Below are 23,675 nucleotides of genomic sequence, written 5' to 3'. Positions count from 1 at the left end.
GCCCCCCCCCCCCGCCGCTAATTGCTGTGCCTCCAGAAACTGTTGCTGTTGTTGTTGCTGCTGAGGCTCCCGGATCATGAGCTGCGCCCCGTGGGGGACCCCCGTAGGCAACCCCATCATCGGCTGCACATTGTAAGGCATCACTTGATAAGCCGAGGGAGCATAATTGGGATGCTGCTGCATGAAGCCCGGGTGATTCAATATGGGCAACATGGCAGAGGGCCCTATATAAGTAGCCAATTCCTTTTTGGCGTTATCCAAATCATGCTGGACTTGCTTCAGCTTGTGTTGGAGAATGGAAATAAGGCCAACACAGCCGTACACGGGGTCCCGGAGGCGGTACTCCGCCTCATACGCTAAGGAATTCACGGCGTCTTCACGCTGGCTGGCATTAAGTTCGTTGAGAAGCTTGGCCACGTTGCTGGCTCCGAAGACTTTATGTACGTTGGTGAATTTCTGAGGGTTATCCGGCGGAAAATATGGTGCAAAAACACACTCCTGCGTGCACTTTCGTCGGAGACACTTGCACGCCGCACACGGAGAGTTTGACGACGACATTTTCCTCTTCTTCGACACTTCAACTGAAGACATCATTAATCATACAAACCATCAATTCCTGTAAGCTGATCAGTCCAATTGAAATCTCAAGAATCACTGGGTTCAATAACGAGAATTTCATGTTTATAGAGTTGCACATGCGCAAGTCATAAAATATTTATTACTGTATAAGTGTGAATGTATATTCAATGGGTATATGGCATTCAGCGAAGTTTCGTTCACCGATTAAAGAGAAGAACTGAAGCAATTAAAGAATGAGCATATCGAAGCCGACATGGAAAGTCAAAAAATCCAAACTTAAAATCAAGTCAGTCATTTTATATAATGAAAGTCAGAAGAAGAACATAACTCAACAGAAAAAATGAAAAAAACAGAAGAGATGAAAAGCAAAAATATAAATCATTTATGTGCGGGAGACACAGAAATAATTAACTGTAAAACTTAAAGATAAGAGACGATGATCGCCGGAATACGGAGAAGTACACGAACTCAATGAGTTTTTTCTGCTATTGCAGCTAGGAGAGAATTTTGTTTCTCTATCTAAAACAGTATCAGCTTGGAATGCAAGACAAACTTTGGTGTAGCAGTGAAGAATCTCACAGATCCAGAAAAGGAAAATAAATCAAAAATAATCAACATAATCCTTTCTTTACGGTGAATCCAAACGTCAAGATCTTTCCTTATCTTCAACCAAACCTCATCTCACATTCAAAAAACAACCAAAAGAAACACAAAACCAAAAGCACAAAAGGAACAAGAACGAAACCAAACACAGTTGCATCAAAATTCCTCACCTTATTCGACTGTGCTCGCAAAAACCTACTTCAGACGACTCTCTCCGCAACACTCACAACATCTGCAAAAAAAAGAAAAAAAACAACAGCAACAACAACACAAACCAACATAAGAGAAAATAAAAAACTTACACGTAAAAATACAAAACCACAAAACAGATAATCGACGTGGAAAAGCCGAAAAAAAAATCGAGTAGAAAACGGAGAAATGGACCTTCGGTTTATCGGAGAGAGTGGAGGCCTAGGGTTCGAGTTCGAGAAACTCTCGATCCGATCTTCAACTTTCGCGATCCCGAAAAAACGAAGGCAAAAAGAAATGGATAAAAAATTGCAAAAAGGTACAATTTTTATACCTTTTGTATGGAAATTAGAGACTGAGAAATGAGAAAATGGGATTGGTATTGAATGCAATGAAGAGAAAGGAAGAGATCATAACCGGAGGGAGGGGAGAGAGAGATTCTACGTCATTTTTATATGTGTGTGCGTGTAATTATTGTATGTATAGGTGCATATATGTATTTTCATTTCATGATGAGGGCAAAACCGTGTGGCCTAATCCTATCCATCCACGAGTGCATGGACAACTCGCTTTGACCGTCGGATCATCAAACGGGAGAGTGGTTATTCAGCAATTTGCCACTCTGAAGGAATGTTAAATGCATGCTTCATTGTCCTTGTGCGAGTTTCTTTACTCTCTTCCCAAAACTACCCCTTTACTCAAACCCCCTCATCTTTCCACTATTCACACTTTTGCCCCATACTTTCTTAATCTTTTTTCAATTTTCATTAATAATTTGGAAGATTAATTAGTTCAATTAATTGTGATTAAGCAAGTGTTGGAATGTTGTGTTGACAAATATAATTATCTATGCCGCAGTTGAATACAACATGTTTTAGAATTCCAATGATGTAGTTAGTGAAGTAACAGCGGCTAAATTGTAGGTTTTTCTTAGATTTTTCTAAGCAATTAATTGGCGACTTATCAGACACATTACAAATAATTAGCTCGCTAATTAGGGATTACTAATAACTTGCACTCGAGATAATGGTGGAGTCAATCAAGGCTCTTTTAACTTGTTACACTAAATCATTTCTCTTCTCTTTCTCCTCCCTTTTTTAAGATTATCATTATCTCAATAAATTTAAATCAATCAATACATCATATTTTAATATAAATACAAATATTATATAAACGTCTAATGGAATTCGAACTTATAATCTCAAACTTATTTTTGAAACGTCAGTCTAATTAACTATCAGATTAAAACACTTATACGTGTTTAAATTTAATTGATCATGACAGGAGAACTATTGATAAAACTAAGTAAAAAAAAAAACAGAAAGTATTTTTTTCGTAATAAATAAATAAAGATATTTAAGAGTATATTTTACCAATAAAAATTAGTTATTCTACAATACCGTCTATCTGATATATAGTATAAATCTTACGAACAAGTTTGATATCAAGGATTCGAGTTTCATTAAATGTGTAGGTATGATTTCACTTTATGTGAATTATTATGATTTATTTATAATTATATTAATACATTGATTTAATTTAAAATTATTATATTTTAATATATATTAATATATTAATTGAATCAATATAATAATTAAAAGGAAAAGAATTATATACAGTATAATGGTGTGAGCTGCTACAGTGAGTTGATTGACCCGAAAATTGGCAAATAGAAGGGGACTGAAGTGACGCATCCTTAAGCCTTTTTGAGATTTTTTCCCGAGGAGACCAACAATCAGCAATCAGCAAGCCCCCGTGCTTAAGGTTTTTGGGCCCGTCCTCTAATTAATACCAATACACCACCACCCTTGTTTTGGTTGTGTCAGAGTTTAAATTACAAATTACATCGCTTTGATTATAACTGTTTTTAGTTAAATTTTGTAAAATTCGAGTTTGCTTTTGTAAAATCTTGTAAATTTTATTTGTGAAGTAAAAAATGCATTAATTGATAAATTATTTTTTTTCGAAATAATTAACTTACAACTTTTTTCAAAATTTGCATTAATTGATAAATTATTTTTTTTCTTTCTTCTTATTAATGCAATATACTGTCACTATAAAAAAATTGATTATTGTTTACTTTAATAGCTATGGACTAAAAATCGTGGTAAATAATTTTTATTGACCATAATTATATAAAATTAATGCAAAAAAATAGATTTTTCACAAGAAAAAAATTATTTGACATGACTAAAAGTTATGGTAAAAATATTTGCCACGGCCAACAATTGTTGCATGATCATGGTCAATGGCGATTTGTTACAGCTATTTTATTTTTAACCATGACAATTAACCATGGTTAAATATTGTATTTTTTGTAATGTGGTTTATAAATTTATTCTTATTTATAAATATTTTAAAGCGTGAAATATTATTTATTATATGCAAGTAGAAAAGACGTGCCACAACGACGACTAGTATTAAAAAAATGAAACTTTTTCACTTATGTATGACGATTTATGACATCATGATACTAATTTTTGTCGTTGTAACGGTAATACCCTTAAATTAATTTTTTTAAATATGATTTGTTAATTTATATATTTTATTTTCATTAATAATATATTTTAAAATATAAAAAACTATTTATTATACAAACATAGAAATAATATATTACGACGGTTAGTACTTATTAATTCATAGCGGTTGGTTGTTTGTAGGACAAAATTGGGAGGGGGGGAGACAGAAAGGAGGTAGTGGCTCACCCGATTGAGTACGGACTGAGCCACCCCTGGGCAGTGGCTCAGTTTGTGGGCTAGCAATTGCGTGCAGACACCCTCCATTTCATTCATTGCGTACTGGGTGCGGTACAATTCCATTTCAGAGATTTCAGACTGCTTTGCAATTTAATTCCCCTCTTCACAATTTGTCCTTCCTTTCAAATTTTTGTACTATATATATCCCAAATTCCTCTTTTCTTTCTTTAATTTTTTTATCAAAAAAAATTAAAATTTCTGATCAGTTTCAACTCAAATCACCACCACAAACTGAGGTAGGTTTTTGAAAATACAATCGTCAACGAGAGTATTAAAAATGCCAATGAAGCATAGTTCAAACCCCGCCTTATGCATGAGATGTTGTCTACTGAATACTAGATTTGTTATTTTTACAATAATAATAGGTGTTGGTTAGATTTTTTTGTTAAATAATATCTGACAGTAATAATTGTAATTAATTTATTTCAATTAATAATAATTTATCGCTCTGTATTAAAAATTACACATCAATACAATCATAATGTCACAACAGTGAAACTTACAATAATTTTATTAGAGTGGTCTGTCTTTATCCACTAATGTAAAAAGCGTCGGCAGTTCGTCTCTTTTCTCCATTTGACAATTAATAAGAAAAATGATAAATTGGTTTTGCTTGAAATAATTTTTATTGAATTATTATATAGCTAAACCAACACGTGCTCATAAAATTAATTAGTTTCATTTAATTGAATATAATTAAATAATTTATTTTTCTCTTAAAGTCACGTAAATTAAAGATTGATGATGTCTAGTGCATGGTGAACTTTCCAAATTCCACAAGTCACTGCAATTAATATTTTTTTCGAAAAAATATTGATATATTGAGTATTAAATATTGTAATTATCTAATGATTTGATTTTGAAATATAAATATATTTAAAAATAATTTTTTTCTTTGAACTAATAACGTATATAATAATTTTACTAGTTTTTACGTGTAATGGGTTGGAACTGATATATTAAAATCTCAACCTTAATTACTGAAGAGATCTTTGCTATATATTCCAATTTATAAATATGTAAATAAAGCATACTTATATAGAAAAGTGGTTTACCTTTTTTGTTATGCGGAAATACCTTTTGCCGTTTTGACTTTTCATAGAAGGTGGGGTGGGTTGGGGTGGGGGATTAGGAGGAGAGTGTTGAATCACGTGCATGGATTTGACATCGTAATGCCAAACCCACCTTTTTCATTAAATGCAAATGCAAATGAGCATTCAATATTCTGATTTCTGATTCTTCTTCCCCTCCCCCCAACTCATCATTACCATTCATCTACAATCAATAAAACAGTTCTAACCTTAATTCTTCAATCACCACCGTCTATTAAATTTACCAATCTCAAAATTATCAATCCATTGTAGCATCATTAGCGGACTCTAAATACCGATATAATTAGATCGTTTTGACTTTAATCACTATCATAAGAATATGATAGATATTACGTACTGTATTAAAATTACACGTTAACACAGTTTTTTTAATAGCGAAAGAATATAGACCCACACACATGCACACAAACAATGTTGTAAGAAAAAGTGAAGTGGAGCCAACATGCACGCATTGATCAATGCCCATGTACTGGTCTTGAATGTGTGTTTTGATGTTATATAAGTATATATAGGGTATAATTAACAGTAATGGACTGCTCCAATGGTCATTTCTTGACTTGAAAAAAGCTACCAAAATTGTTGATGAAACTGAAACTGAAAGTGAGACAGAGACAGAGACAGAGACAGGACATTTGAAGTCGGAGCAAAACATCTTGTATTAATACCCCATCAACCCCTTTAATGCCTCTATTAATACATACACTCCTACAGGCCCACCCTTTTTTACGACAGGACGAGGGATGAGAGAGTCATTAATTGATTGGGTGATAGTTTTTAGGTTCACGGACAGCCCTAAATCCTAGTAAAAACTGTTGATTAATGTCTAGTTGATCCATGTATGTATGTAAATTTGGAGGGGGGACGGTAGTAGCTAGGGGTCCAAGTTAAGTACGTAGGAATATCAAGTACAACCAACCCTCACTCAACTGGTTTTTTGGAGTAGTGTATCGGAAACTTAAGTGAAAAGTGTAAATCAATACATAAAAAGTAAGTAGAATCCACGAAATATTTTTCAGGGATAATTAGATTTATTTTTCTTAATATTTGATATAATTACACGTAAATTTTATATAGTTTGAAAAATTACATTTAGTACCTTTAAAATTTATTTTCGTCTAATAAATATAAGTTCCTCTATTGGTCAAAATTTATCGAAACTGTTGATATTGACAAAAATACTGAATTAAAAATCAATATTTACCCTCGTTTGACTTATTACTGATTCATTGCAGCTCAAACAAATTTTTCTGATTAAACTACCTTTATGATGGTAAAAATATACCTCATCACATGTATTAATGTGTGAATTTGTAGAATGGTAATTTAGTAATTAAAAGAATTTATTTAATATATAATAATTCAATAATAAATGAATAGGGGGTATATATGAATTTTTATCCAAATTTTTGTTAACTTGAGCGAATTTACTGAATTTTAATTAACACACCGACTTACTTTTACACGAAATCAAATCTTACGGGTACTAGATGCAGCTTTCTAAATTATAAGGGGTTTTCATATAATTACACCAAATTTCAAAAAAGATGAATATACAAATAATTGCATCAAATTTCGCATATGTCTCTGTTGAGAAATTATTGGGTTATTACATAGTGAGATGATAATTTTACATGAAAAGTTAGATTTAATATAAAACATACGCAAAATAATAATAATAATAATAGTAGCATTGTACTAATATTTGTTTATAGCTTATGTTTTGGACAAGAGTAATAAAGAGTTTAGGGTCGGAATATGTTGGACAGCAACAGGTATTGAGGGTGAATTACAAGTTGTTGGATGTCTTGTCAGTGCGTGCAAACAGTTTGTCAAAATTAATAATTGGATGAGTAATATTTTAGGATGGATATGTTTTGTTATGGGGGGAGTGATTATGATTTGAGAGGGATTAAAGTGGTGATTAGACAGGGTCGATAACGTGAGCGTGCAAGGTTGTTAATTATTACGACAATTTTCATTGCCCAACAAAAACTCACTGCTCCTCAATTCATTGTTTGCTTTCCTACTTGTATTTCTTTATTTATGGTTGTGGACGTACCTGTTTGTGTTGTGTTTACCCACTCAATTCTTCTCGCAAACAAACGAGGAATTGTCCAGACGTCATTTTAGTCGACAATGACAAGATACATACATTTTGTGCTATGATGCAATACAAACGGGGAAGTTTTTATTACAACACGGTTTGTTACATTTAAATATAATCGCATAACAAATATTTCAAAATGCTTCCTATAAAATGAATATGAAGTTGGTCAATGTTGAACAAAATATAATTGAATATTGATTGATTGATTTGAATGTATGAATTTCAAATTCCTAATAATAAATTATTGGGTGTTTTGGATAATTTTAAGTAGAAAGAATTTAAAATTTTTCAATTGTATTGATTAATTATGTTTTGTTGAATGTCGTTTGATATACATAAAAATATATTGACCTAAAAGACCTAACAAAGAGATCACAACAACCCAAAGGATTGCAAGTTCCAAAGTGCTCTAGGAGAGATTTAGCCATATCCAACCACTTCAATGGAGTGCTTGCGCACTTCTGGTTCCTCAAAGCACTTTTAAAGTGTTTGGGATGCTAATTTTTTTTTTTTCTGTAGCAGCTAAAAAAAATTGCTTTTAGATAAAAACTGAAAGCATCTTGGAGGGGTGCTTTTAAGTTTTAACTACTTTGAGTTTTTTTGTAAATAAATTCAATTTTATTTGTGACTACTTTATCCTTATTATAATAATTTTAATGCAATTTTACCGTTTTAAATTTATTTTTAAAATTTTATATTTAAAGTTGATATCGGAGTTTTCTAATAATTCAAGTTTTATTGATAATTAAATTTACACTTTCATATATTTAATAATTTAAATTTTTTATATGTTATTTGCTATATCATCTAATTATATTATTTCATTCATATATTATTATTTAATTAATTAATAAAATAATATTTTTTTAATCATGTAAGTTTAATTGTTGTGTATGAATGAAGAATTATATTAGTTAATGAGAACATTATTAAAATTAACATGCTTTTTTTAATATTTTTAAAAACATAAATATGAAATACCAATTGAAATAAAATATATGATTTTTTGTGGGAAAGTAGTTATAAATTGAAAAACAACAAGTGAAATAATTAGCAAAAAAATAGTATCTTTTTAACACATAGGGACAAAATAATCTTTAATCAATTAAATTTACGTTAAAAGTGATTTTTCTGCAAACACTATTCAATTTAACTTTTATTTATTTTTTATTTTTTTTACAAATACTACGCACTTTTGATTTTGCTATAAGTAACTTTCAAATTCTTTATTGGAATTCAAATCTTTTTATGTAAATGCAGGCTGAGGGAAATTAATTTGGAATGGGGTGGCATTAGGCAAATTCATAGTACTAAAGGGCTGGATTGAACATCTGCCATTAATAGCCAGCCCGATAAAGCAGCCCAACACGTAAACTCGGCTAAACCCCTTGGAACTGAAGACGAAACATAAACCCTTACACTCGCCTGAGCCCATTTCCCCATCACCCATTCCATCAACGCAGAAACAAATGTCCAAGTGGTGCCGCGCGGCCGCCGGTGTTCTCAAAGCAACGGCGGAGACGCAGTCCCGCCGCTCGTATCACACGATCCAAGCCGTTCCGAGGGAAAGCTCCGGACACCGGATCTCTGTACGAGACCGAGCTCAGGGACGCATCCCCGCCGTTGTCTTCTCCCAGAGCTACGTTCAGAGAGATCCTAATGATCCTACTTCTGTTGTCGCCTCCAGTTTGGTTTCTCGGAAACTGCTGCTTACCACGGAGCGGAAGCAGATTCAGGCTATTCTCAAGAACATACAACTTCCGTTTTTCTGCTCCACTACTTTTCCGCTTCAGATCCGGGCCGGGTCGGGTTCTTCCACTATACTTGAGACGAGAAAGGTTCTTCCAATTAAGGCAAGTGCTTGGGCCAGCTTTATGAAGTTTGTGTTCTGCTAATTCTTTATTGGTATTAATTAATTGAAATAGTGTCTATATATTTTATTATAATTGTAGTTTACTTGCATTCGTATAATGCAGCACAGAATGGGTTGACGAAATGAATGGTATTATCTATACTTCCAATACACGGGAAGTGTATGATTCTGTTTGATAATTGAAGTTTTTTGTGTATAGATACATAGGGATGAAGATGGGAAGGTATTGAATTTGGTATTCGTATGGGCGGAGGATGGAACGCAGCTGAAGGTGGATGTGCCCATTGTTTACAAAGGAGAAGATGTATGCCCCGGTATAAAGAAAGGTTCGTCTTGTAGCGATTACATTTTATTGTATTGCGATATGCTAGTTTACTGTATTTTTACCTATCAAGATTTTTCATTCTTGGCCCACAGAAGGTTAGATGCAATTAGAATGGTATCTAACATCACTTGGAAGTATATCTGCCAATGTTTCACGCATCAGCAATAGTTTAAGGGTTACATTAGCAACATTAATACTTTGCTTTTAACTTGATATAATGCTGATATCACTATGAAATTGCAAGCTTGTTTGCTATCTTCATTTGCTATGATAGTCTTTTATCCAGTTAAAGTTCTTTGTTTATTTCCATACTAAATATGGTGGTAAAGATAGGTCCTTCCATTTCAAATGGTTTCTGCCTGTAGAAAATGGATAGAGAGAAATGACCCTCTCAAATTCATGCTAAAATGGCTAAGTTGAGTAAAAAAGGAAGCAAAGTGCAAAATCAACCATGGAACTCATTCCGAAGTTCTATGAGAAATCGAAGCAGACTCGATATTGTATTAGGAAATGCATGGTTCTGGATTTTCTAAGTGTTAGGTCAGAAGCTGAGTTATTCTATACTAAAGGAGAACTTTCACTTTTCAGTTTCCAGCTGATTAAAATAGTATTCATAGAATAAAATTCATAAAGTTAGTGAAGTTTGATATCAGCTGTTGGAAATGGGTACCTGACATTATTTGGAACAGAGGTTCGTCATAAACATGGACGCTTATCCTGGACTGATTTATTTGGACTTTTACATTCAGCTTCACTCAGTCATTGTCCTTAAGCCCCACCATTTCAGATAATATCCAAAGATGATCTCAGTGATGGTAATTTTATTTCATGTCATCCTACCTTTTAGTATCTCTGCTATATCTTTCATAAATGCTGGCCTTGCTATTTTCTGAAGAGCCTTTTCTGTTCTGTTTTGAATTTTATCCTCACTTTTGTCTCTAATAAATTTATAACAATTATTTGTTTGCCATGGGAAGGATGGAATCGTTCTGTGTTCTTTATTTCTTTGATAAAAAACAGTAATATGTAATGTTGACATTAACTTAATCATCTTGTTATGCAAATACAGGCGGTCGTCTAAGGCAGGTAAGAAGTAGTTTGAAGTACTTGTGTCCGGCTGAGCACATTCCTGCAAAGATTGAAGTAGATCTGAGTAATCTGGATATTGAGGACAGGGTATCCATGCATGACGTCCCAATTCATCCAAGCTTGAAGCTTCTAAGTAAGAATGAGAACATTCCTGTTTGTAAGATCATAGCGACGGACATTGGAGAAATCGAACATGCATAGTACAAACTGGATCGTTTCTGGAATGTTTAAAATATAATTTTAGCACCAGTTCAGCATGATGGTGTTAACGATTGCATGTTCAATGTGATAGGTGTTTGAGGTTAGTTGTTCAGACTGTTTGAGGTTAAGCCAATTTCATCGGTGCAGAAATAAGTATGTCAATTCTTGTGATTTATAGCTGGTTGCTAGTATACAAAGCACTGTTGTCAGAAAATGAGTTGTTTTCTTCTCGAGCTGCATTGCAATCTCCTGCATAGCGTCGGAAAGGAATTTCACTGCAGCACTTTTGCGAAGTTTAGTCACTCATGCTGTTACCTTTACGCATCTAACAATTTTCCTACTCACATGTAAAAACTTGTTTCTTGTATGCTAATTTAAGCTGTTGAGCTGTTTGAAAACTAAAATATCCAGTTAGACGAAGTCGTTTGCAAATTATGTGTGTACTTTGTTGTAATTGATCACATGAATCACTTGCCATGCATGATCCATACTTAAACAGCTATCGAGGGTGGTGGCATACAATGTGTTCGCCCAACAATTTAAGGTTGTGATTAAAAAAAAAAACCCCGTAATTTTAGGAAATCCAACTCTGGCTCGTCGTGTGAGTTTTTCTAATTTGATATTATCCATTAAATGTAAGTATTGTAATCAGGATATTATGCACGCATGTCATACTTGGTGAATGTTTTCTTCTTTTCATGTGATGAAAGGTTTTTCCCTTTCAAGTTCATATGAAATCTTAATTATTTTATTGATTAATTTCAAAATATTGACAAGAGCTATATGATCTGTATGTAGTCTGTACATATAATTGAAGAGCGCTATGCTCTCTTGTAGATCCTCTCTCTCTCTCTCTCTATATATATATATATATATATATATATATGCTTCACCAGTATGAGTTTCTTATTTCACTAGTAACTGTGCTTAAATTTGTAGTGCTGAAGTTAAAAAATGTGTCCACAACTTACACGTGACAGCCGCCTCCTGAATTCGCCTGTGGACAGGGTCACACTCCTTCATTCTGGACTTGGTCCCCTTTGACTCCCATAATTTTCTCATCTCCGTAGACAAAATCAACCAGTTGTTGATTTTGACATTAGCCCTAAAAGAAAAACCCACCAAGTGACTAACTACTTCGATTTGGATTGGACATAAAGATTTGAACTTTTGAATAACTCTGGAACACATACTCACTTAGACTTGGTTTCCTAGTATTATGCGTGCTTATGTTCTGTCAAAGGCAAGATACGACTTGGTTTGATGGAAGACTACAGGAGGTCAATATGCATGGAATACGGACTTCAACTATTGTTGTCTTTTATCTATTCATGATCTGATGGAATGCAGCCGCAGCCCCCATTCAAATATTGCCAATTATTTGCCCTAGTCAACGTGCAATTAATATTTACGGAAAAAAACATTGTGCTACATCAGTCAGGCTGCTTCCAATGAACAATAAATTGATAAGTGATCAAATAAGCATTTGGGAATACTCAAAAAATCTTACCAGAGCTACAGTGCTTGGACTGGGTGTGTTTACATGGTCAACAAAAGTTTGTGACCAAAATTGATTTCATTTGCAAGCAAATTACGCTATTCTTTTGGTCCTAAGGTTTTGTACGTAATAATGTTGTCGTATTATATAAGTCAATGATTTTGGATCCATTTAACTTATAAGTGTCCCAATCTAATGTCATCTTTAACTTTTGAGCTATGCTCTTTATTTAAATAGGACATATTATTATAATTCCCCATCTTATTTATTGACTTGTTAAATTTCCATGGTCAGGTATGATGTACCCCTCTTCAATTATATTTGATGTGTGGACCACATTAAGGTATTTTCAATATAATATAAATATTCATAATCTGTTGTTTATTGTTTAAATGATTCAAGATGTGTGTCTTATTTGGGTCGATCAACTTGGCTCAAAACCAATTTGAACTTGAGTATATACAAACTCATCGTGACCACACGAACCATTTTATATTGATAGTCAATGTAGAATCGCACAATTCGATAGTACTTATAAATCTAAGGAATAATTATACTCCAATCTTTTGAAATTTGGTGTAATTATACATAAACATTCTGTAACTTGAAAAGTTACATACAGTATCCTTAACGCTTGTTTCCCTTCATTAAATAAATTCATTCGTAGATCAAAATTCACTAATACCAACAAAAAGAATTAAATAAAAGTTCATATCCACATTTGTGAAGATATATAAAACAATATATGTCTCTCCATAATTACATAAACAAACTCATAATATTTAGGGGGAAAAAAGAAAGGGGGGGTTTTGTGGAACACTAAAAATAGGAAAGGGAATATAGGAAAAAGAGTTTATCCATAAGGATTTTCTTGTATATCCGTTAGAGATGAAGTTGGAGCCTCCATTTCCATTGGTAGTATCAAATTCCCCAATTATTATTTTTATTACAAAATAAGATCAACAAACAATTTTCTTGTCTCCCTCTTCACTCTTCTCTTCCTCCTAATTCTTTTTTCTTTTCCGCTTTTGTGGCGGTAAAAGGAAACTCTTTTCAAGTATATTTGTATGTCTGTTACCGTCCCCCGTATTTCTCCTGCGTATACATTTGCAGATATTCCTCCGCCGCCCCGCTCTTCGGGGTTGTCTTCTTCTTTATCCGCCATGCTACATTCCCCTTTTCTCTTCTGAAGGACGGAGAGATTGTCTTTTTCCCCTTCCCCGGCTACCGTGCTGATGTGAATTACGATTCGGATATTGGTTTTTGTTGTGATATATTTGTGAATCATGCATTGGTGGCAGGGTGCGTTTACATCTACGACGAAGTCGCATTCCGATGACGACAGCGTCATTATCGGGGATGGGGCCGACGGAGCCACCAGGTACTCCGCCAAAACCGGCTTCTTTTCTTCGCGGAGGAATCGCCTCTACACTCGCGCCAGGAAATTGAGGCAGGCGGAAAATGACGTTGATGGATGGCGATCGGCCAACCATCTCCAGAATTTGCCTGCCAGGTCGGCGTCGGCATCGGTGTCCCCGTCCCCTTTGCCGCTGCCGCTTCCGGAGTTGCGCGTGCTGCTGCAGCGTGATCCTAAGTTCGCCTCCTCCAGCTCCTGCAGCGTGCCCCTTCCGTCTCCAGATGCGGTTCAGGTTCCGAGAGGAATCGAGGAGAAGGAGAGGGAAAAGGACAGGGAAAGGGAGATGCCGGAGGCGGTTAATGGTGAAGCTATTGATGGGGGGCTCAATGGGCCTAAGAGGTATAGGAGAAGAATGGAAAAAAGATTTAACTTAATTCGGATCTTGTGCTTTATGATGCGTCATAGATATGTTCTTCGTACTAAAAAAACTTCTATATTCATGCATCTTTTCAATTCAGAATTTCAACGATGTTGTGTTGGTGTAAAGCTCGTCCATTTATTTCATGTGACATGTTGCTGCTGAGACGTGATAGGAATATGAATATAGCACCCCTGTTGTTTGATTGAATAACAAGATGATATTGCAAGCCATAACTTCTATTATTTGCGGCGAAACCGGCTCTCATTTTCATTTCATCTCTCAAATTCAAGTTATCTTATATTTCGGTTTACTCTCATGTTGCAGTAGATCAGTCAGCCAAGATATGCGAACAAATGCAGCACATTTTGAAAATCGACGACCTAAGAAGTCACAGCACAAACTAAATGCTAAAGAGAAGTCCACCGAGACCCACAGTATCAATATCCCTATCAGTGCTCCTACCAGTCCTTATTCTAGCCCGATGCTTAGTCCCCCAAGAGCTGATGTGTACACAACTCTTCCTGGTGTTTTCCAAAATTGGTCTGCACCAGAGATGCCTCATTCAGATGGGAATGTAGGCCTAGGTTTCTCTTATCAAATTCCTTCTGAGAGAACAACATCTAGCATTGACAGTTCTCCTCTTCAGAGTCCAAGAGTAAGTTGTCACCTGCCAGCATCAAGCCCTCCAGGGCCCACCTCACCATTGAATACCAGACTATCCTTTGAATCCCCATTGCCACGGTGGGAAAGTAATGGTCAGGCGACTGTACATCCCTTACCTCTTCCTCCAGGGGCTGCCATGTCCCCACAACCCGCTCCACTGTCCCCTGTTGGATCGAAATCTGATTTTCCAGGAGCTTCTACGCCTTCACAATCCAGCCCACTTTCCTCATTTGCTGCTAAACCTGAATTTCCAGGAGCTAGCATCCCTTCACAGCCCTATCCACTTTCTCCAGTTGGAAGTAAACGTATTAAATCCCAATGGCAAAAAGGAAAGCTCATTGGGAGAGGGACATTTGGAAGTGTATATGTAGCTTCGAACAGGTACGCATGGTTACATACAATTCTTTCAACTAAAAACATAAACATGCATTGGTGACTAGTTCCTGTCAACAGAGAGACTGGAGCCTTATGTGCCATGAAAGAGGTTGAGATTTTACCAGATGATTCAAAATCTGCGGAGTGTATGAGACAGTTGGAGCAGGTTGTGGTCCACTATATCTGCTTATCATTTTCTTTTTTTTTTTTTTCAGACTCCAGGTTGAGATTTTACCTCATGATTTTTGTGTACATATGAATCATTTACTAAGGTCCATATGTGATTGGCTTAATATGCTGATATGTGTTTCCCTCCACTTATCTGTTTGATTGCTGATTGGATATTTTTATGCACAATTTCTATGCTACTTCTTTGTCTATCAACAATAGGATCTTGCACTCATTTTGGTCAATCTTTACAGGAAATTAAAGTTCTCAGCCATCTAAAGCATCCCAATATTGTACAGTATTATGGTAGTGAAATAGTGAGTAATTTTCTTAACAAAGCTCAACTGATGCTTGATATCTTTCTGCAAGCATGTGCAGTTAAGAGTCTCACTTTTTACATTCATGCAGGTTGGAGACAAGTTCTACATATACCTGGAATACGTCCATCCAGGTTCAATTAGTAAATTTATCAATGACCACTGTGGAGCTATTACAGAATCTGTTGTTCGCAATTTTACTCGTCATATTCTCTCTGGGTTGGCTTATTTGCACAGCAAGAAAACCATACACAGGTAATGTTGTGGTTTTTTTTTTTATGTATCATGATAGTGGCCTAAGTATATTACAAGAAGAACTGTTTGTCGAATCTGTAACATACTTCTATGAGGTGTGGATGATTAGATTGAGATTCATTTGATATCATTGTAAATCTATTTTAAATGAATCATACTGGAAAAATCGTTCCAATAGGCAGGCATGATCCAAATGATAGTATAAGGTATTAGTTGCCTTTCAATTTCAGTTGCTGAGAAATTTTTGGAATTTGTTAAATAACAATAGTTATGGTTGCAGTGACAGCATAATATGTTGATCGAACTCAGGCTCTAAATCTCTCTCTCAGACATATTAACTATTTCCCGACTTTTGTTTTCATTAAAATGTGCAATATTGTTTTCAATGTCCTCTATGGTTTAAAAGTAACCCTTACAACCAAAACTCTTATTCAGCATGTGCCATTTTGTTGATGTGTTCATAATATTCGGATTAGGAGAACAATACTCCATAAATTTGGTATTGTGGTCTGGGATTGTTAGATGTGATTGGACATGCCTGCATTTGACTTGGCCTGGGTCTGAGAGAGTGTTGATACATCCGAAATTTCTTTTATTTTTCTTTTCCTTCCTGGAAAGAATTCTCTTCTCAAGTTAAAAGTTACAACATCAAGTTTAACATATTATCTGGAGTCTTGGAGCATCAAGTATTGCTGACCTGGTCTGGTTCCAATTGTTGTAGGGACATAAAAGGTGCTAATTTGCTTGTTGATGCATATGGAGTTGTAAAGCTTGCTGATTTTGGGATGGCGAAACATGTGAGTTATTATCCATGATGACTGTCTAGCATTATGAGTCTTTCATGTTTATTCCTTTCAAGGTTTGAGTAGTTTTATTGGTATGCTTGGATTCTATTTCAAGCTAGTACCATCATATCCCTTTCAGATCTCTCTCTCATTTCACCTAATCCTGTAATATATGCGATACATGTGTACAGAGAATCAACGCTTAAAATTTGGATCTCTAGTATAGATCATTTTATTCTTTGTCGATTATGTTGTTTGCTTCAGTTTTTAATTGCATCTTAGCATTTTCCATGATGATTAGGAACGACGGAAGATTTTGGGATTAATGTTAGTTCTGGGAATGACGTAACTGTTGATACTGAATAATACATGGTGACTTTCTGCTTAAGAAGCAGCAGCTTTTTGCTCCAAGTTTTACCAGCAGATACCTGTTGCTCTACGAGAGCTCTTTTTCCTTCTAACTGTTCCAGTTTGTAACAGTTAAAGAATTTGTGAGAATGGATGTGGGAAACAAAATTTTGACACATGCCAAACACTGTGAAACTTGATTACGAGATGTATACTGTCAGGCTGCTCTTCTGGTTCATGTTTGTTTGAGATTATTTCAGCACTTCTTCCCTTGTGTTATGTGAATTTTAACATTTAAATTTTCATTTTGAAGCTGAATGGGCAAACAGCTAATCTTTCGTTGAAGGGGAGTCCGTATTGGATGGCTCCAGAGGTATAAAGACTTAGAAACTTCAGATTACTGTCCCAGCAACTCTAGTCCAAATATGCTGCATATGCTAACATCTTGTTACTCAATCAGCTCTTGCAGTCTGCCATGCAAACAGATGGTAATTGTGATATTGCATTAGCAGTTGATATATGGAGTTTGGGCTGTACTATAATTGAAATGATGAATGGAAAACCTCCTTGGAGTGAATATGAAGGGGTAAGCATCACATATCTACCAATAAACTCATTTTGATAATCTTTACCTGCCTGAAGTTATCACAAGGATTTGTCGATGAACTGTATATAAATTTCAGGCTGCAGCATTATTCAAGGTTCTAAAGGAGACTCCACCAATTCCTGAAACACTTTCAGCAGAAGGTAAGGATTTTCTACAATGCTGCTTCCGCAGAAATCCAGCTGATAGACCAACAGCCAGTAAGTTACTAGATCATCCATTCATGAGCCACTCGCACCAGTCTGATGCTCCGCAGTCTTTTAAAGAGACGAGATTGACGGTAATGACTTCCGACACACACTGCCCCTTTTCGATAAATTACTTCAGCAGACTCCTGGTTTTGGTTTTTGATGAAGTGGTGATCTATGCATATTCAACAGGACAATATACAATTCCTAAGTGAGCGGCCAAGATACAAGCTAGATCAACTGCCTGAGCCATTCGACACACAGATCAAGAAGGGGAAACTGAGTAACAAGTAAGAGCTTCTATCTGCATTGTCTTTTCTCTTTGGTGACATTGCACACATCATTTAACTTTGAACGTTTGTGGCTTCAGCTTCATGCATGGTTCTTTTCTTCCAGTAGGAGTAGCCAAGGAAGTCGTCTTCAAACACTCCATTTAGCAGCATCCGTCCTCCCTTCTCCTAGGTCAATTCTCGAGGCTCTTCCTCCTTTTTCCTCATCAAGATCAGAATGTTAACCAGATCAAGAGTGCCTGTATGTAAATCTAACACGGTGGTGACATATGGGAAGAGACCTCAACTGGCAACTGTCTCCGGCCTCCCTATGTGCTGTTTTCATTTTGTTGCAGCTAAGGGATCGTTGAGGCCAATAGTTTTGGCTCGACATATCGAGAAAGTTGGATCCTGGGAAATTTTGGGTGGAGTAGGGGTCTGTAGCAGTAGGCTTTTGCTTTGCATACCATGCAGAAAATAGAGCTGCAAATCATGGGTCTGAATCCTGAGTTAGGGAAATATATGCAAACAAGTGTAGTTTTTATGTGTTTTGGGTGTAACTCCTTCAGAGGGAAGCTATATGAAAATCAAGTTAATCCATAGGAATTGAAATGGCTCAAGTTACAATTGTGTCTGGTGGAGTTAGGACTGTAATTAAACAATGTTGTAGGATTTACTGTTTGTATTCTTGTAGATAGTCCAACTGTAAACAAACAATCTTGTATACATTCTAAAATTCTGTGAATTCAAAAACACACTTATAATGCTTTCACTTGTTCGGTTTTTGCCCCATTACTTGTATCTGGCATTGTTATATTTTTATTTGCCTCTATGTTGTCAGTTTTTATAATAATAATTTCTATGTATGTGTACTATGTTTCAAAATTATAAATGTTTTGATAAATATGATATGACTTTGAGAGAATCTTGAAGCTATTGAAATGAGTGAGCAAAAGGTCATATGAATTTGACATTAATACTTGATGATATGATCTAAATTTCGTATCTTATAATTGGAATCATAACTATCACCGTTCATTTGGACTGACTTTGTGCTAGCTTAGCCTATACTCTAATACCATCAATATCCTTGACACCCCCTTGCTTGACACGTGGCCCACCCCACTTTTATTTATATTTTTTCCACCACAAAAAATACAAATTTCTTTTACCTCATACATAAATTATCTCTATTTCCATCACAAACAAATTTATTGCTGATGAGATTTCCCCTTAACATTTATTTATGGTGAGTGAAGTGCATTATTGTTTTTTGGGGTGGTTGACTAATATTATTAGTAGCTAAATCTCAAACCTTAGAAATACTTTTGTGTCTTTGCACTAAAAAGTCAAATATAAAAATAAATAAGTATGTTATAAAAAATTAAAATGAAAATGGCTTGAGCTACGTTTGAAGCACCCATGAAGTTGGGTGGGTGTCATAGATCCTAATCCCTACATAAGAAGTGAAGAACCCTAAAACTATCCTACTGGGACTGGGAGGGTTTAAGGCCTCACAAATGGCACACTACATTAGCATACCACCCTCTAAGAATCATGCAGAAAAAGTAATCAAGATTTATAATGTTAAGACGGTATAATTCATTGCTTTATTAATTATTAATTATTAAAAAAATGAAATCCTCACCAAATTATCCCCGAATTCCAGAAACCAAGCGATCAAAATCTAGAGATGTTTATTCTTGAACTCCGGCGGAAACCCCAGCTATCTACGGTGGATGTCTGCGTGGTTTGACATTCCTTTACGTCTCCACTTCCCCTACCCTTTTTTTTCACGTGCTCTGAGCTTCTTGAAAATTTGTCTTGTTATGAGAAAGGGGCTGCCGATTGCCAAATGCTCCACTCCTTTTTGCTTTGTATATTCAGATTTTACACCAAATCCACTGTGCTTCTAATTCTGTCTGCAAATGGCTGACATCATTGTGCACTGTGTTAAACTTCTTTTTTGGTGTAATTTGCTTTCCTGTAAGCAACCAATGCTTGAGTGGGAGACTATATTTAAGATAATCTTTGTCAACTTCACTGGGGTTGGGGTTTCATACACTCCATTTGTTTCCAACTGTTGATTCTGAATTTTTTGAATGATGCAATTAGTTTTACTGATCAAAAGATTTGAAATCTTGGCTTTCTTAGTTGATATGTTGATGAATACCTGATTTCTTTTTTCCAAATATAACAAAAAGATAGAGGAATTACGACCAATATAGCAATTCTGATCGAACATGATCACATAAGCACCACCATCAATTACCATATAATTGACTCTAGATGCTCCTGCTTGTCTGTTTACAATTACTATATCTTATCCTGCAGGTAAATGGTCCAGAGCGGAAATGCCACCTGAACTCTGTCTTTGGGCAACTTGTACCATTATATAATGTAACTTTCGGCATTTTATAATGGCAGTGAAATTGCTCTGCTCTTGCATTTCTGCCTCAGCATGAAATTTCGTAACATCAAATCACTATGTTTTTGCTTGTCAAGCAGCAGGTTAGTCAATGTGAGTCCACTACTTTAGCATAGGGGTGAACTTATTGGACACTTGAGAATTCTATAACTCACTGAAGTGGAACTGGATGACTTCTTCACCCACTCACACATTGTGGAACTTTGCCGAACTTAACTGAAATGGGCATCTTTGTTGGCTTTGTCATGCTCTATTAGCGATAACGAACTCATCAGTATAAATTGCAGCTACTGCTGCTGCTGATCATCGTGCAGATCACTTACTATTTGTTAATACTTTTGCTTGTCCTGTTACATTAGAGAACATGAAACAAAGGGCTTCTGCATTCTTGGCTATTCCTTTGGTTTGCCTTTTGTTTCAGATTACGTTTAGTAGTAGTCAGCTTGATTACAAGTTTTACGACAGTACTTGTCCCAACCTGGCCAAGATTGTCAGAAACGGAGTTTTATCAGCCATAGTCAATGAGACGAGGATTGCTGCCTCTCTTCTCCGCCTACATTTCCATGACTGTTTCGTTGATGTAACTACATTAGCACGCATGCATCTATCGTAGAAAGTGTTTTTTTTTTTTTTTCAACTTCATTATTTTTTTTGTAGGGCTGTGAAGGATCTGTCTTACTTGATGATAGCAGCAACTTCACGGGAGAGAAGAATGCGTTCCCTAATAGGAATTCAGCCCGCGGGTTTGAAGTCATTGATGCAATAAAAGAAAACGTTGAGAAAGCTTGCCCGTCGACTGTCTCTTGCACTGATATACTGACTCTTGCTGCCAGGGATGCTGTCTTTCTGGTATAATTACATATTCTGTTTAGAAGATGATTCCTCTTTTTTTGCCAAAACTTTCGGATGTTGCTGATCCTTTCTACTACTAATATCATCAGACAGGAGGTCCCTTCTGGCAGGTGGCCTTGGGCCGTCGAGATGGCCTAACTGCAAATGAGACTGCAGCCAACACAGACCTCCCATCACCCTTTGAACCCTTGGAGAATATTACCGCAAAGTTCGTATCCAAGGGCCTTGATTTGAAGGACATGGTAGTTCTTTCAGGTACTGGTTTTGGTCATTTTTTACACTCATGCACACACTTAAATTCGAACACGGAACCTTCCATAAGGAAGTTTTGTGCCAAATTATTGGGTTGTACTGGTTTTAATCATCTTATTTTTTTATCCGAGTTTGGAAACAACGTTATTTTTTAATTTGTAAAGTAGGTTGTATCAATCCTAAATTTGTTTAATTTCCTTCATTCAAAAACTATAGCCAAGCAGCAGTACGTATACCCTCAAATGCTTGAAACAATATACTCGTTTCGATCATATAAAGTAAGGCAGAGTTATACATATAAAAAAAACCAATTAGAATATTTCTAGTACTGATCACTTGAATCAATCACATCAATAAAGTATGTAACGTTATACTTTGCTGATTTAATTTGTGTGGCTTACATTACTTATGATGTCATGTGCCCATCAAATAAAAATCACAAGGATCTTTGTCCTATTACATCATTTTCTAGGTTTCAAGGACATTCTTGTGTTTCCTTATTGTTTAAGTAGGCGTCAGAATAGTGTGGGTCTTCTATTACACACTTGAAACATGTTGCACTAAATTGATATGCAATTCTTTTTTACATTAAAAAATATAATTAAATCAAATTGAAGTTTTAAAAGTGAGATAGCATTCAAAGATCAAAATTTGATATGATAGAAGATTTTTCACCGTCAACGAGAACCTAGAAATGGATTCAGCAGTTGTCTATCTCTCTTTATACAATCCTTCCTTGTCTAAAGTAGACGTGTTCATCCACGCAGGCGGCCACACTATCGGCTTCGCCCAATGCTCTACATTTAAACCGAGACTTTTCAACTTCGACGGTGCCGGCAATCCTGACCCGATACTCGACGAATCGCTACTAGCAAGTCTGCGCATCGTTTGCCCGAATCAAGACGATTCCGACACCAACTTGGTTGCATTGGATGCTGCTACTTCGAGCAAGTTCGATAACAGCTATTTCAGGAGCCTTGTCAACAACTCTGGGATTCTGCAATCGGACCAAGATCTCATGGGCGACAATCAGACTGCTGCTTTGGTGTTGAGTTACAGCAAATTCCCCTTTCTATTTTCCAAGGATTTCGGGAAATCGATGGCGAAAATGAGCTGTATTGGTGTTCTTACAGGACAGGAAGGAGAGATACGGAAAAATTGTAGAGTGGTGAATTAGAAATTTGGTTGTGAATGTATGTGTCATGAATAAGTTAAGATTTGGATCAAAATCAGGCCATTGTGGAATTCCAAGTTTGTAAGATTTGGAACACATTTTTATGGTTTGATGAATCATAAAAATCCAATGCCCTGTAACATGAATTTGCTTGTCACGTTAAATTTATAATTTTATTATGAGAAGCGTTTTGATCCATCTTTCATTTTGACAGAATCGGTTGTCGTGATGAGCTATTCATACATATAATAATAAATAATTTTTTACTTTTTAAAGTATAATACAAATGTATTATAAATCGTCTTAAAAATATATTTTCTTTTTATATTAATATAAATATAACGATGCTTTCATCTTTTGAGCTGGAACTGTAATTCAAGTTAATCAATGATAGACACATATATTGTTAAAGGAGAATTGTCGTGTTGGTCATCTTTTTTCTGGTCTTAATTTTGTTAAGAAAAAAAGAATAGCTTTAAAAATATCAACTACAGTATAAAAAAGAAAATGTCAGTAATGACGAATTGTATTATGATATTAAAATTATCAATAGATTTTATTTTATGGTGATAATTTTAAAATTTTTGGTAGAGTCAGTGATGGGTAATAAGTATCATTAGGAATAATTAGTAATAAATAAATTTGTAATGGTATATTTTTAATGCACATATATAATAACAATTCAATAACAACACACGTAATTGTCACTATATTTTTATATATACTGTCTCTATAAATATATAAATAGTTATTAATATTAATAAATTATTAAAAAGATTTTTTCTTTTTATATGGTATAGATTTAGACGAGGGTTCGATTGTTATTTCAAAGTTTCGTACAAATCGCTATTCTTTTTAAATAATTCAATCTAGTAATTTGGATGGGT

At 35.2% G+C, this 23,675-nt stretch overlaps 4 protein-coding genes across 7 annotated transcripts in view; 3 read left to right on the top strand and 1 right to left on the bottom strand.

Moving 5' to 3' along the window:
- Positions 1 to 1,827, bottom strand: part of LOC105177677 (LOB domain-containing protein 36) — a gene marked incomplete in the record, with an annotated part of 2,347 nt that extends 520 nt beyond the window's left edge. Inside the window, 3 exon segments of the mRNA XM_020698923.1 lie at positions 25 to 581; positions 1,353 to 1,414; positions 1,567 to 1,827. Coding sequence (XP_020554582.1) covers positions 25 to 558 — 534 coding nt within the window.
- LOC105177676 (50S ribosomal protein L25) lies at positions 8,714 to 11,238 on the top strand. The gene is made up of 3 exons (XM_011100909.2): positions 8,714 to 9,199; positions 9,419 to 9,545; positions 10,614 to 11,238. The coding sequence occupies exons 1-3, from the start codon at positions 8,816 to 8,818 to the stop codon at positions 10,832 to 10,834; spliced, it is 732 nt and encodes a 243-aa protein (XP_011099211.1). The 5' UTR covers positions 8,714 to 8,815; the 3' UTR covers positions 10,835 to 11,238.
- LOC105177675 (mitogen-activated protein kinase kinase kinase 5) lies at positions 13,220 to 18,856 on the top strand. 4 transcript variants are annotated; one of them, XM_011100906.2, is made up of 11 exons: positions 13,220 to 14,088; positions 14,438 to 15,154; positions 15,227 to 15,314; positions 15,571 to 15,633; positions 15,725 to 15,888; positions 16,610 to 16,685; positions 17,335 to 17,394; positions 17,482 to 17,607; positions 17,705 to 17,905; positions 18,006 to 18,103; positions 18,210 to 18,856. In XM_011100906.2, exons 1-11 carry the CDS (start codon positions 13,619 to 13,621, stop codon positions 18,325 to 18,327), a joined length of 2,181 nt encoding a protein of 726 aa, XP_011099208.1. In that variant the 5' UTR covers positions 13,220 to 13,618; the 3' UTR covers positions 18,328 to 18,856. The 4 variants fall into 4 exon arrangements, with proteins under 4 accessions (XP_011099208.1, XP_011099207.1, XP_011099206.1 ...); XM_011100905.2 differs by having other exon boundaries at positions 13,222 to 14,088; positions 14,435 to 15,154; positions 18,213 to 18,856; XM_011100904.2 differs by having other exon boundaries at positions 13,222 to 14,088; positions 14,435 to 15,154.
- Positions 20,772 to 22,993, top strand: LOC105177673 (peroxidase 10). The gene is made up of 4 exons (XM_011100901.2): positions 20,772 to 21,090; positions 21,168 to 21,359; positions 21,452 to 21,617; positions 22,382 to 22,993. Exons 1-4 carry the CDS (start codon positions 20,875 to 20,877, stop codon positions 22,789 to 22,791), a joined length of 984 nt encoding a protein of 327 aa, XP_011099203.1. The 5' UTR covers positions 20,772 to 20,874; the 3' UTR covers positions 22,792 to 22,993.

Source organism: Sesamum indicum, linkage group LG15, assembly GCF_000512975.1.
Source record: "Sesamum indicum cultivar Zhongzhi No. 13 linkage group LG15, S_indicum_v1.0, whole genome shotgun sequence".
NCBI lineage: Eukaryota > Viridiplantae > Streptophyta > Magnoliopsida > Lamiales > Pedaliaceae > Sesamum > Sesamum indicum.
The sequence above is the reverse complement of the archived record's forward strand: the minus strand, read 5'-3'. Positions and strand labels throughout refer to the sequence as shown.

Bases quoted from the DNA above. Each gene is read 5' to 3' on its own strand.
- LOC105177676 (XM_011100909.2), top strand. From the start codon at position 8,816: ATGTCCAAGTGGTGCCGCGCGGCCGCCGGTGTTCTCAAAGCAACGGCG. The intron at 9,200-9,418 runs GCAAGTGCTTGG...TTTTGTGTATAG, and splicing joins GAAAGGTTCTTCCAATTAAG to ATACATAGGGATGAAGATGG. The intron at 9,546-10,613 runs GTTCGTCTTGTA...ATGCAAATACAG, and splicing joins ATGCCCCGGTATAAAGAAAG to GCGGTCGTCTAAGGCAGGTA.
- LOC105177675 (XM_011100904.2), top strand. From the start codon at position 13,619: ATGCATTGGTGGCAGGGTGCGTTTACATCTACGACGAAGTCGCATTCC. The intron at 14,089-14,434 runs GTATAGGAGAAG...CTCATGTTGCAG, and splicing joins GGGCTCAATGGGCCTAAGAG to TAGATCAGTCAGCCAAGATA. The intron at 17,608-17,704 runs GTAAGCATCACA...TATAAATTTCAG, and splicing joins CTTGGAGTGAATATGAAGGG to GCTGCAGCATTATTCAAGGT.
- LOC105177673 (XM_011100901.2), top strand. From the start codon at position 20,875: ATGAAACAAAGGGCTTCTGCATTCTTGGCTATTCCTTTGGTTTGCCTT. The intron at 21,091-21,167 runs GTAACTACATTA...TTTTTTTTGTAG, and splicing joins TCCATGACTGTTTCGTTGAT to GGCTGTGAAGGATCTGTCTT. The intron at 21,618-22,381 runs GTACTGGTTTTG...TCATCCACGCAG, and splicing joins GGACATGGTAGTTCTTTCAG to GCGGCCACACTATCGGCTTC.